We start from the raw sequence: 12,729 nt of genomic DNA on the forward strand, positions 1-12,729 counted from the left end.
GAGGCAGTTCTACTCTGTCTTCTAGGGCCGCCAAGAGTCGGAATCGACTGGATGGCAATGGGTTAGGCTGGGTAGCCAGTTAACTAGCAACCTGGACTCAGCAAGGGAAGGGAACGTGGGATATAGAATAATACGCCTGGTTTGTTTTCTTCTTCTGTTTACAAGCTGAACATAATGTAGAAACTATATGCTTTTTCTTTATTTTCTCTTTCTCCAGCATAAAGATATTTTTTATGAAAAGGGAAAAAGTAAGCCCTAGGGCAGAGATCGACGGCATTGGGTGGGTTAGGACAGAAAGGAAGTCAGGGAGTCCAAGGAGAACTCTAAATAAACCGAATGAGTGTTGGCAGTGCTCGCCATGCCCTTTGCTGGGGCTCCCCTGGGCACCCCACATGGCCAAGGGACCGGGATCACTTCCACTTTAGTGCCAGGTGGTGGCTCAGTATAGTGGTTAGGGCTCCAGGCTCCAGGGCTCAGAGGCGGGGCATCCAATCCAGGCTCCGTGTGCTTTAGTTTTAGTCAAGTTCCGTAACTTTTCGGAGCCGCAATTTCTTTAGCCACAAACCTTCCAAGGACCCCTGGTGGTACAAAGGTTAAGCACTCAGTTGTTAACAGAAAGGTCAGCGGTTCAAATGCACCAGCCACTACGCATGAGAAAGACCTGATGTATTACAGTCTGGGAAACCCCACGGGGCAGTTCGACTGTGTTGTCTAGGGCCACCGTAAGGAGGAATAAACTTGATGGCACCCAACAACTACAACAACAGTATAAACCTTACAAACCTTTTTTCTTTTGAGAATTAAGATGGACTATTTTAGTATTAGTAACTGAGTACAGTTCCTACTCAGTCAGCAACTACTTTTGTCATTAACAATTAAATAAGTTATTGATCAACTGATCATTAAATTATTAAATAATTATACTAACAATATAATTAAAATATTATTTGAAACCAAAATCAAACCCATTGCCGTTGAGTCTATTCTGACTCATAGCGACCCTAAAGGACAGAGTAAAACTGCCCCACAGAGTTCCCAAAGTTTCCAAGGAGCGCCTGGTGGTGGATTCAAACTGCCGACCTTTCGGTTAGCAGCTGTAGCACTTAGCCACCATGCCACCAGGGTTTCCAAATATTATTTTAGGTAAACAAAAATAAAACTATTCTATAACTACCATATAAAAGTACAAAAAAAATAGCTTCCACTTTATCTTAAAATTCATCTCCATATAAATAAAAGTAATTTAAGGACAAAATCCCAATGGTCACAGAAGCAGTAGTATCAGGAACGTGATTTCCTTTTCCGTCTCTATAATCCACATATTTAACGGAAATATATTAGTCCTAAAATTAGAAAACACATTTACTGAAAAACGCCTGAGCCCATGAAATCCCACACTCAGGTTCCACCGTGCTTCGTTAATGAAGTCGTTATTTTGGGAGGTACCATGTGAACTGTCAGCCGCAATGGAAACACTATTCATATTTTGATTTTTAATTTGTTAATATTTTCTATTTTAAAATATTTTACATATTTTAATATTTAGAAATAACAGCATTTGGAAATATTACTCCTTAGTCTCTGCTTTGCATTCTTACTCAAAGAGCTCTCAAAGGCACACTGCACTGCCTGTCTCCATGTACCTGCCCACACCTCCCACTTGCACCTGTCCCCATTCACCTGTCCACACCTCCCACACTGCTCCTCCCACACGCACCTGGTTCCCATTCACCTGTCCATGTGTACCTGCCCATACCTCCCACCTGCACCTGTCCCCATTCACCTGTCCACACCTCCCACACACACCTGGTTCCCATTCACATGTCCATGTACACCTGTCCACACCTCCCACATGCACCTGTCCTCATGTCACCTGCCCACACCTCCCATATGGCACCTCCACGGGCACCTATCCATGTGCACCTGTCCCCCAGAGATGAACAAGAATTCTCAGGAAGTGCCTGAAACTTACTCCTCCCCAAGTATTCATTAATTTGGAAGATTATTATTCATGAGTTCATGTTTATGGAAATTCGTGTTTGCCAACCACAATAAACGTAAAAGCAAAGCAACCATCGTGGAGCTTAAGCTCCTCCACACATCTAAGCTCCGCCCATCCACATCTGGGTCGGCAGACTTCCTATACATGGCTGCAGAGCAAACGTTTTAGGCTTTGGGGCCATAAAGTCTCTGTGGCAACTACTCAGCTATGCCGTTATAGCTCGAAAGTAGCCCATCACAGACAGCTGTAGCCTGGAAGCAGAGGGTGAGCCTGTGTTCCTAGAAAAGTCTACTTCCAACAGCAGGCAGCTAGCCAGGTTTGGCCCGTGGGCCGTAGTTTGGGGACCTTCATCCACAATGCTTCATCAGGGTTTGGGCTTACTCAATGGTAAATAGTAGCCTTGCCTGTTGGGACCCATATTTCTAGAAAACTCCAAATGTTTCTGTGGAGAACCCTTCTTCATTCATAACCTCACTAACATTCAGGCAATGACAAAGACTAACACCACACAGGTGCCACAGGTTTACAGTAAGAGACTTGAACCCAACAGGACGTGACCCCAATACCACCTGGCATGAGGCAGCCCACAACAGCTGTGAGGTGAGAGAAGGTGGGGACGCAGAACCCAGGGAACCATCCTGCCTCTCCATGGGATCCCGAGCTTCTTAGGAATCAGTACTGGAAAAGGTCACAGTGAACACTGAGACATAAGGGACCACCCCCACCGCCACCTGCTGCCATCGGGCTGACTCCAGCTCTGGCGCCTCCATGTGTGTCAGAGAACCGCGCTCCGCAGGGTTTTCAACGGCTGATTTTTTGGGTCATAGACCTCCAGCCCCTTTCTTCCCAGGCACTGCTGGAGAGACTCAAACTGCCAAACTTCCAGTTAGAAGCCGAGTGCTTAACTGTTTGCGCCACCCAGAGGCTCTAATAGGATAAATGTGCCGAAAAATGGGGAAAAGGCTGATGAGTAGCTGCGAGGTGGGTAAAAGAGACAGCAAGCTTAGAGAAGCAGCGGCTGTTAAGGAAAATGAAAGAAAATGCGAAAATGTTAAAAACTGATGCAATCTCTGAAATTTAATAAAATGGTGGAAGTGTAGAACAGCTACAACCCTGTCTGAAAGCTAATCTGCATATTTAAAAGAAAAGCGTATGTTGCCTGTTTGGGTGACACACCAGAAAGCGGCAGGTGGCTAATCCTAGATACGCTGTATTTACTGGCACTATTTTTAACCAGTCTGTGTGCAGCGAGGCCGTCTCTGAAGAGTCCAAGCCTGGCTGGCCCACTCTGCTCCCCAGAGGCCCCCTTGCAACACCCACCTCCCAGAGGAGGCTGCAGGGAAAGCCAGGGCAGTGGGTATGGAGGCGGCTTTAAGCCAGGGGAGGGGAGTTCCAGGACTGTCTCTCAAACTCCAGCAGAGGCAGGGCCCTCTGCCCGGAGCGTCCTTCTCCCAAATCTCCAAGTCTAAGAGAGCCACAACGTCCCAGACCTCCCGACTGCCCGGGCTAGAGGCCACCCTGCCCTCCACAATGGCCAGGATCCTCACCCACCCTCTCACAACACTGTCGCCTGGGATTACACTTCTTCACATGAGCAGACCTCCCACACACACGTGTCCATGTGTACCTGTCCCCCACACCCCACGTTCTTCCCGAGGGTCTCTGGCTGCTCCCAAGGTGGGTTGTTCAGTAATGAACGCCATAACCTGGGAACAACTCCTAAGCGGTGGTTAGGCTCTCTCCCAATGAATGACTTGTTTTTGGTTCACACTTGACTCTCTCTCCTTTCAGTTTATTCTCCTCAAACCCATACATCAAATATTTAAACCTTTTGTTAACCAATGCCATAAAACAGTACGTGTACTAACTGATTAATGAGAGACCAGTTTGTTCAATATACCTACACCTTAAACTACAATAAAAAAAAATATTTAAACCTTTTTTTTTTTAAAGATGGGCTCGACTTAAGGATGAGCAATTCAGTGTGTGAGCCTGACAGAGAACGTGCGTAAATGACAGATCCTTCATCCTGTACACAAAGAGGTCAGAGGATGTGACAAACAAAATCCATTGTGGGATCACTGAGAAGTAAATGTTTCCTTGTCCTGAGAACTAAAAGCCCCACAGAACCCTTCGGATTCAACATGAACGCCCGCACATGGAATGATGCATTTCTGTCCCCCCTACGCATCCCGGACAAAGAGGACTGGGACAAGAGTAACCTGCCAGCAGAACGGCTTCCTTGAAGCCCTCCAGGGTCGCACAATCACAACGCGTTCACACAAACGGGCGCTTACCGTCCTGGAAGACCCTCTCGACGTTCAGCCCGTACGTGGCACACGTTTCATAGTAGGTACACCGCTTCAGGTCGTTGGAGAGCTTCCGTGCCCTGGTGTCGTCAATGACCCGTGGGTTCATGGAGCTTATGGCGTCTGAAATGCACAGACAACAAGGAACGGCATGGTGACAACAACCCGCTCTCAGGACTTCCCTCAACTTAGTGCCCCAGGAGCTCAAACCTTGCCTTACTCAGTAGTGATGTAGGTCTTTAAAGAATCTCGAGTTTTAAAAATATAGTTCATCCCCCAAACACTAGTCTCAGACACCGGAATAGTCACTTCGTCAGTAGAAATGTTTTAGTGGAGAACTCCTAAGACAAACCAAAGAATGTCTTAAGAGACTGGGAAGAAGAAATCAAACGTGAAGCCGCAGACAAGGGCTTTAGACAGGAAATAAAGGGGGAAGAACACACGCCGCCACCAAGTGCAGCCACTAAGTGCTGTCCCCCCGATGCACGAAGTGCCCTGCTAAATGTGTCCTGGGCACTAGCCTTATTCTCCCAGGTGTGGCCGCCCATCCATCAGTTCACCCGGTAAATGTCTACTGACTCCTCATTAGGTGTCTGGTCCTGTTCTGGGTGCTTATTTGATACCCATCTCTTCCACTTGGAGCCAGCTTTATGCAGAATCAGTTTTAGAAGCTACCCGCTATAAAACATTGTTTATGCAAATTTTCAAGACTTCATTTGAAATGTACCACCTTTATATACTCATCTACAGAGTGTCATACTATGGTGGCTTGTGCATTGCTGAAATCTGCACCACTGGTATTTCAAATTACCAGCAGGGTCACCCCTAGATAGGGGATAGGGATAGGTTTCAGTGAAGTGTCCAGAATAAGACAGACTAGGAGGAAAAGCCTGGTAATCTACTTCCGAAAAGTAGCCAGTGAGAACCTTTATGGATCACAACAGAACATGTCTGACTCGCTTGCTCTGGCTAGAGCAACTCGGGACCAATTTCTGGAGGCAGACATCATGTCTGGTGAAGTCGAGGGCAGCGAGGGCGAGGGAGACCCTCAGTGAGATGGACTGGCACAGTGGCCGTGACGATGGACTTGAACATGCCAGCAGTCGTGAAGATGACGCAGGACCTGGCAACGTCATGTTCTGTGGTACATGAAGGCACCATGAGCGGGAGTCAACTCAATGGTCGCTGACAACGATGTAAGAACCAAGGACATTTTATTAGTCTTTATTTCCTGTGAACCACTAGAGGGCGCTTTAAGCACAAAGAACCTCTCCTATACCCAGCTTTAGATTAAATGCACCTCTCAACCTGAAGGGTTTGTTATGGGGGTCCGGGTCCATGCTCTCCATGAAAAGCCTGCCCTAACATTTTACACTGAACTTACTGACAGAATGTTGGTACTCTGTGTTACTTTATTTCTTTCAGGACAGACACATCCCCTGATTGCCAAGCTTGCCGGCCCAGATTCCCGCCACAGCATCTGGTTACTTTTGCCTGAGTTCTCTCTTAGTTACACTAAGCTGGTGTTGTTACTGCTGATTCCGACTCATGGCGACCCCAGGCGTGCAGAAGCAGAACTGCTCCAAAGGGTTTTCAAGGCCGTGACGTTTCAGAAACAGATCGCCAGGCCTTAATTCCGCAGCACCTCTGGATGGGTTTGAACTGCCAACCTTCTGTTTAGTAGTCCAGCACTTAAACATTTACACCACCCAGGGACCTGTATACTCCCAGGAGTGAAATGCACATAGTTAACCCTTCCTGTTTGCTCCACAGAGGTAATTTCTTATTTGGAAAAGTCCTACCTCAGGGCATCCCACGTGTGCTAACTATAAACAGAATGAGCAAAAACAGTGTTGACAAAAACGTGTGGGAATATAATACAGTTTTCCTTGACCTGACTAAGTTACCCACATTTCTGACAAGGCAATTTTAATATCAATCTTCATCTTATTTTTTAAAAATTTTATGTGACATCTTAACCAGACCCCAAAGCTAAATGGCACTATAACAATGGACTTGTGATCAAGGACAAGGGTACCGTATCTGATTCTGTATGAAGGTCACTCCATGAAGAGGCCAAGTCTTAAGTGACCAAGGAGAAAGCAAGAAACACGGCCAGAGGGAACTGCTGGGTTAGAAATAAGACACTGACCACCGACATTGACAGAGGAGGATCAAACAAAACTTTGCTAAGCCGAAGCCCAAAGCCATTGCCACTGAGTCGATTCTGACTCCTGCCGACCACCCTGCAGGACAGAGAACTGCCCCACTGGGCTTCCGAGGCTGTAATCTTTACAGAAGCAAGCTGCCACATGTTTCTCCTGCAGAGCGGATGGTGGGCTCCAGCTGCCAACCTTTCAGTTAATGGCTGAGTGCTTAACCACTGCACTGCCCCATCAGTGATCAGTATTTTAAATATGTGTCACATGAGCTTTTACATGGGTTATAAATCATCTCTATACAACAGAGAGAATCAGGACCTCCTAATACAGAAAACGGAGCCCTGCTGGTGCAGGGGTTAAGAGCTCGGCTGCTAACCAAAAAGGTCGGCAGTTCAAATCCACCAGCTGGCTCCTTGGAAACCCTCTGGGGCAGTTCTACTCCATCCTACAGGGTCTCTATGAGTCGGAATCGACTTGACAGCAACAGGTTTGGTTTTTGGGTTTAACGTAGAAAACAGGTTTTTTTTTTTCTAAAGCACCTTGTGTGAGCATGTGTGTGTTTGTGGGTGTTTTGTTTTGCGACTGTTGGCTGAGTGGTTGGTTTCTCCACAGAACCAAATCAGAAAACATGACAGTTAATTTCAGTTTCACAGGTTCTCATTGCAAAATGTGAGCCCTCAGTAGAAATTATTTCCTCCTTAGACTATTTTCAAATTCCTCTACATCCAAGTCCAATAGACCACGAATCCAGTCCATGCTTGGCTGCTGGAATCTTTAAAAAGAAGCCCTGTGGGCACGATGTCACTCACCCTGGGTTCCCACTAGAACCAGCGGGATCTCACTGGTGTTCCGGTACTTGGCCATCCGACTATAGTAGTGGTAAACGGTCTGGAAACTTATCTCATCCTCCAAGCTGAAGACAAATATAACTGCATCCACCCACATGGCAAACTAGGGAAGAGAAGACAGGAGAGGAGAAGAAACAGAGTGAAGAGGAGAGAAGTGGGCAAACGGCCTGTGAGTCCCAGGCACAGGAGGTCAGGCTGGCTGTGAGCCCCCAGACACCATCCGCCACCCACCTGAGGCTTGACTTCTTCTATACCATGTTGTTATTACATCCTTAACGTCCTGACAGCACCCTTCTCCTGAGTATCCCGTGCCTCCATGCTCCCTAGGAGTGGGGCCCTCATCACCTCCCCACCCAGGCCACCTGTCTCCAGGTAACACTACCCATGCATGGTTCCCCTCTGACTCGGCCAACCCCAGACCTGCAGACTGAAGGCAAACACTTCCCCGACACCAGGGCCTTCCACAAGTTGGAGACTGTAAGGGCCACCCTGAGCTTGCCTCTTTCCACTCAATGCCCTCCGCTCCTCTGGCATTTTTCATCTGAAATGACCCTGCCTCCGGTGTCCCTCTAGGAACCCTTGCTGGCCCCTCATGCTAAGATGGGCTTCCTCTTCTGGGCCCCCACAGCCTGATCAGAAACCCCCACTGTCCTGGCCCCTCCCCACCCCTCGGCTGGTGGCCCCTGCCTCGTCAGGAGAGCGCTTCGTATTGTCAAGAACGTGCTTCACTTCATGAATTCTTATAGCACCCTCAAAACAAATTAGCATTTGTTTTCCGCTCATTACATACAAACTTACATCAAACCCACCGCTATCTGACTCTTGCCATTTTATGGTTTTACATGCTTTCCATTTGACCTACAACAAATTCTTTTTCTTGTAGATAACCATACTGTGAGGCATATACTCTCATTTAAAACATAACCCAAACCCAACCTGCGGCTGTCACGTGCATTCCAGCTCATGGCGACCTCGTGTGTTACAGAGTAGAACTGCACAACTACATAGGGTTTTCTTGGCTGTAATCCGTAAGGAAGCGGGTGGCCAGGCCTTTCTTCTGTGGCACTGCTGGGTGAGTTCAAGCTGCCAACTCTCAGGTTAGTAGTCGAGTGCAAACCATTTGCCCCAACCAAGGACCCTCAATGTTGCTAACCATCTTATAACCAAAAGGCTGGAGGTTCAAGCCCACCTAGAGGTGCCTCAGAAGAAAGGCCTGGCAATCTACTAGTCAGCCATTGAAGACCTTGTGGAGCATAGTTCACCGACACACATGGGTTGCCATGAGTTGGAGTTGACCTGATGCCAAGTTTTTTCCTGTCTCTCATGAGTGCGTTTTGACTCCCCAGCACCCAGCAGATAATTGCCGTTACTGGCTGCCATCGAGTCAGTTCCAGCTCCTAGTGACCCATGTGTGCAGGGGAGAACCGCTCCATAGGTTTTCAAGGCTGTGACCTTTCGGAAGCAGACATTCTTCAGAGATGCCTCTGGGTGGGTTCAAACCACCAAGCTTTCGGCCAGTAGTTGAGCCATCAACCATTTGTGCCATCCGGAAGTCCGTATTCAATGAATAAATACCCACCCTTCACCAACTGCAAGGGGACAAAAGGCCAGTTAATTGGCAGGGTTTTACACCGGCCTGAGATTGCAGAGCTAGCCACAAGACGCCTTGTCGCATCCTTTGTGATATCATCACTTTGAATAGACTGCATTAAACAACCTGTAACAGTGAAAAGAAAGGAACCCTGGTGGCCAGCGGTTAAGTGCCCGGCTGCTAACAGAGGGGTCTGCAGCTCAAACCCACTGGCGCCTCCTTGGGAGACAGACCTGGCGATCGGCTCCTGTAAAGATTACAGCCAAGAAAACCCTATGGGGCAGTTCTCCTCTGTCGCATGGGGTCTTTAGGGGTCGGCACCCCACAGCAGCAGCAACGGTGGACAGAAAGATCGCAGTGGCATATACCCAGGGATGGTAGCTGGAAAAGAGTTTTCTACCTCGAATGTTTAAGTTCACTTTGTTTAATTAGGTATAAAATCCTGCCTGTAATTTCAAAAGGCTGTATCTTGATATCCCCAAAGTAGAAGTTTTTAAGAGTAAGCTTCTAGCTAAATAACACTTCCAGAGACAGTAAGGGTTAAAATAGGGACTAATCCCCAGGAAGCTGACTGAACCCCTTCTCATGGTCAGAGAGCAAGACAGAAATTTTGGGGCCTGATTCCACCATTGGCCTACGGGATCACGGCAGGCCCCCAGGTGTGCACCCCAGTCACACCTGTCTTAGTTACCTAGTGCTGCTGTAGCAGAATACCACAGTGGGTGCCTTTCATGAACAGATATTTATTTTCGCAGTCTAGGAGGCCAGAAGTCCGAATTCAGGACACCTGTGGTGGGGGAAGGCTCTGTGGGCTCTGGGGGAGGATCCCTGTCTCAGCTCCTACAGCCTGGAGTTCTTGGATTCTCGGCAATCTCCACGTGGCATCTACCCTCCTTCCCCTGCACCTGCTGGTCTCTGTGTCTAATCCGCTCTTCTCATACCTCAAGTCACCGGTTTACAACACACCTGTACTGATGTGGCCTCATTAACATAACAAAGAAAACCCCATTCCCAAATGGAATCACATCTACAGGTACGTTGTTGCTGTTGTGTGCCAACCAGTTGATTTCGACCCGTGGCGAATCTATAGGACAGAGCAGCACAGGAGCTCTGGTGGCACACTGGTTAAAGTGCTTGGCTGCTAACCAAACGGTTGGTGGTGCGAATCCACCAGCAGCTCCACTGGAAAAAGATGTGGAAGTCTTTTACCGTAAAGGTTTACAGCCTTGGAAATCCTCTGGGGCAGCTCTACTCTGTCCTATAGGGTCAAGTTGGAATCAACTCGCAGGCAATGGGCAGTGTTTACAGGAGCAGACGGCCAGGTCTTTTCTCCCGTGGACTGGCTGGTGGGTTTGAACTGCCAGCCTTTTGATTAGCAGCCAAGTGCTTTACCATTGCACCACCAGGGCTCCATTCCTCAGGTATAGGGTTAGGATTCCAGCACATACCATTGGGGACACAATTCCATCCATAACACACGTCCTAGTCGCCCAAACTTGGGGCACAATTGCTAAACGCCAGTGTCCCCATCTGAAGACCGAGGTGACCACAGCATCTTCCCATAAAGTGGTCTCAGAGGTTAAAGGGGGTGACCCAAATGAGGTGCCCACAACATGTGTGATTTTGAGGCACAAAAAACACACACAAGAGCTGTCTCCCTGTTTGTAATAGGCCTGAATTTTTTTTTTTCTTAAAGAATCCTTTCATTAATCAGAGTGACTAAAAGGAAGAAAAAAGTTCATTTATCAAACGACCATATATTCCAAGCATTTTAAGCTATGTTAAAGATACCCTGGTGGTGCAGCAGTTAAGTGCTTGGCTCCTAACCAAAAGGTCGATGGTACAAACCCACCCAGCAGCTCTGCGGGAGAAAACCCTGGTGATTTGCTCCCATAAAGATTACAACCAAGAAAACCCTTACGGGGCAGTTCCACTGGTAGAGAAGAAAAGATCTCTCTCGGAGGGAAAACACCACCAGAGACGGGACACTGGGATTTTGTCTGCCGACATGGGGGACTACGAGGGACACTTGGTATGGGCTTTGTAGGCAGAGCACAAAAAAAATTAGAAAATAAAACAGGCCATCCTGTTAGCAACAGTGGCCAGTGCTCTGTAGGGTTAACCCCTTGCTGGAGCGCCCCCCCACCACAATGTGGGTTTGCGGGGAGTGGCTATTTCTAATACAGACCATTTTCATCACAATAATAGCACGACCACGGCAGTTGTTCTCACTCCTCCACCATCTTGATGTGGCAAAAGGTTACGTGTCCGTCATCCCCGACCCGCAAGCCTCTTCAGATGCTGTCACTTCCTGAAGACTCAGCACTCTCTGAACTCAAAAACCAAACCCATTGCCTCACGCTGATTCCAATTCATAACGACCCTACAGGACAGTGCAGAACTGCCCCCATAGGGTTTCCAAGGAGCAGCTGGTGGATTCAAACCGCTGACCTTTAGCAGCGGAGCTCTTAGCCACCGCGCCACCAGAGCTCCATACCCCTTACAGAAAGGGAACAGTAACACGACAGAAATTTCTAGGTGCCAATTCAACCGAGCTAACAAATCAATGCAGGCTTTTCTTCTCTTCGCCTCTTAAAAACAGAAGGTGAAATATCAGGCACACAGGACGAACTTCCCTCTAGGGTTTAGGCTCAAGGAAAAACAACTGGTTTCTCCGAGATGAGAAAACCCTTCGTGGGAAATTTCTTTTTTAAAATATTGATTTACCAGGTTTCTATGATCACTTTCTTTTGAGATCACTTGACTGATTTCTAGAGCCACTTATTAAAATGGAACCTTGACACAGAACGCCAGCAAACCAGTTGCCATCTAGACTCTGACTCATGGTGACCCCATCTGTGTGTAAATCAGAGTAGAACTGGGCTCCACAAGGTTTTCAATGGCTGCCTTTTTGGACGTGGATCACCAGGCCTTTCTTCCAAGGCACCTCCGGGTAGACTCAAACCTCCAATCTTTCTGTTAGCCGCCAAGCACGTTAACCATCTGCACTATCCAGGGATTCCTTACACAGGGACTAAAGGTTAAGAGGCTGGTTATCAAGTATGCATGCGTCACTCACCTGTGCCTCTGGGGGGCCCCCTTCATCTCTAATCAGTAGCAGGTAGCTTTGTCCATCAACCACGATCTCCTTCTTGAACCTTCCACCTGCCACACACACCAAAAATCCGGTTACAGAAGAAAAACAGAGCAGGAAGAGGGTAAACAGACGTGGGCTTCGCTTGTGGAAAAATACACCCTAGGTTGTCACCCCGGAGGCAATTCGGAGCATTGTGGAGTGGATTTCAGATCTGTCTCCAGTGACCACTGCATTTTAACACAAATACTGAATTCAGATTTAAATATTTGTTTTTAAGAACCCGTGTTCGTTTCTAGTCACAGCCTCCCATACCATACCAGGATCGCTTAGGGCTGAGGAGAGGAATTTTGATGCAGATTTTACACATAAATTCAGGAATTCTCCCTCCCTGGGAATACTTTGATATACGGTGTTAAGATACAGAGAATACCGAAATTGTCATTCTCTTGTTGGGTTCACAAAACTGAAGCAAATTGGTCATGCTTCATGGGTGCCTGGTCTCCCACCTGTTGCTAAATGGAGGGGCTGAGAACCTGTATTCTCCTCAAGAGAAACCCAGTTCTTGAAAGGAAAACATAGAACATCATGAGGATGGTGTTTCCAGTTCACAGTTAGGGAGGGTGCTACACTACCACACACACATCAGACAGACTACTGGACGGCACCCCGTGAGGGGGACACAGCAGGCGGCTGCTAGCGAGGGGGCGTTAGAGACGACGA

General features: G+C 47.8%; 1 protein-coding gene across 4 annotated transcripts in view; it reads right to left on the reverse strand.

Moving 5' to 3' along the window:
- The window catches only part of AGAP1 (ArfGAP with GTPase domain, ankyrin repeat and PH domain 1), a 672,497-nt gene that overhangs the window by 420,233 nt on the left and 239,535 nt on the right, over positions 1–12,729 (reverse strand). For all 4 annotated transcript variants that reach the window (XM_064286507.1, XM_064286508.1, XM_064286506.1 and 1 more), the window contains exons 4-6: positions 11,992–12,077; positions 7,283–7,424; positions 4,300–4,434 (exon numbers count right to left, since the gene is read on the reverse strand). In XM_064286507.1, the coding sequence (XP_064142577.1) occupies positions 4,300–4,434; positions 7,283–7,424; positions 11,992–12,077 (363 nt within the window). The remainder of the gene's footprint in view (positions 1–4,299; positions 4,435–7,282; positions 7,425–11,991; positions 12,078–12,729) is intronic.

This window comes from Loxodonta africana, chromosome 6 (assembly GCF_030014295.1).
Source record: "Loxodonta africana isolate mLoxAfr1 chromosome 6, mLoxAfr1.hap2, whole genome shotgun sequence".
Taxonomy (NCBI): Eukaryota; Metazoa; Chordata; class Mammalia; order Proboscidea; family Elephantidae; genus Loxodonta; species Loxodonta africana.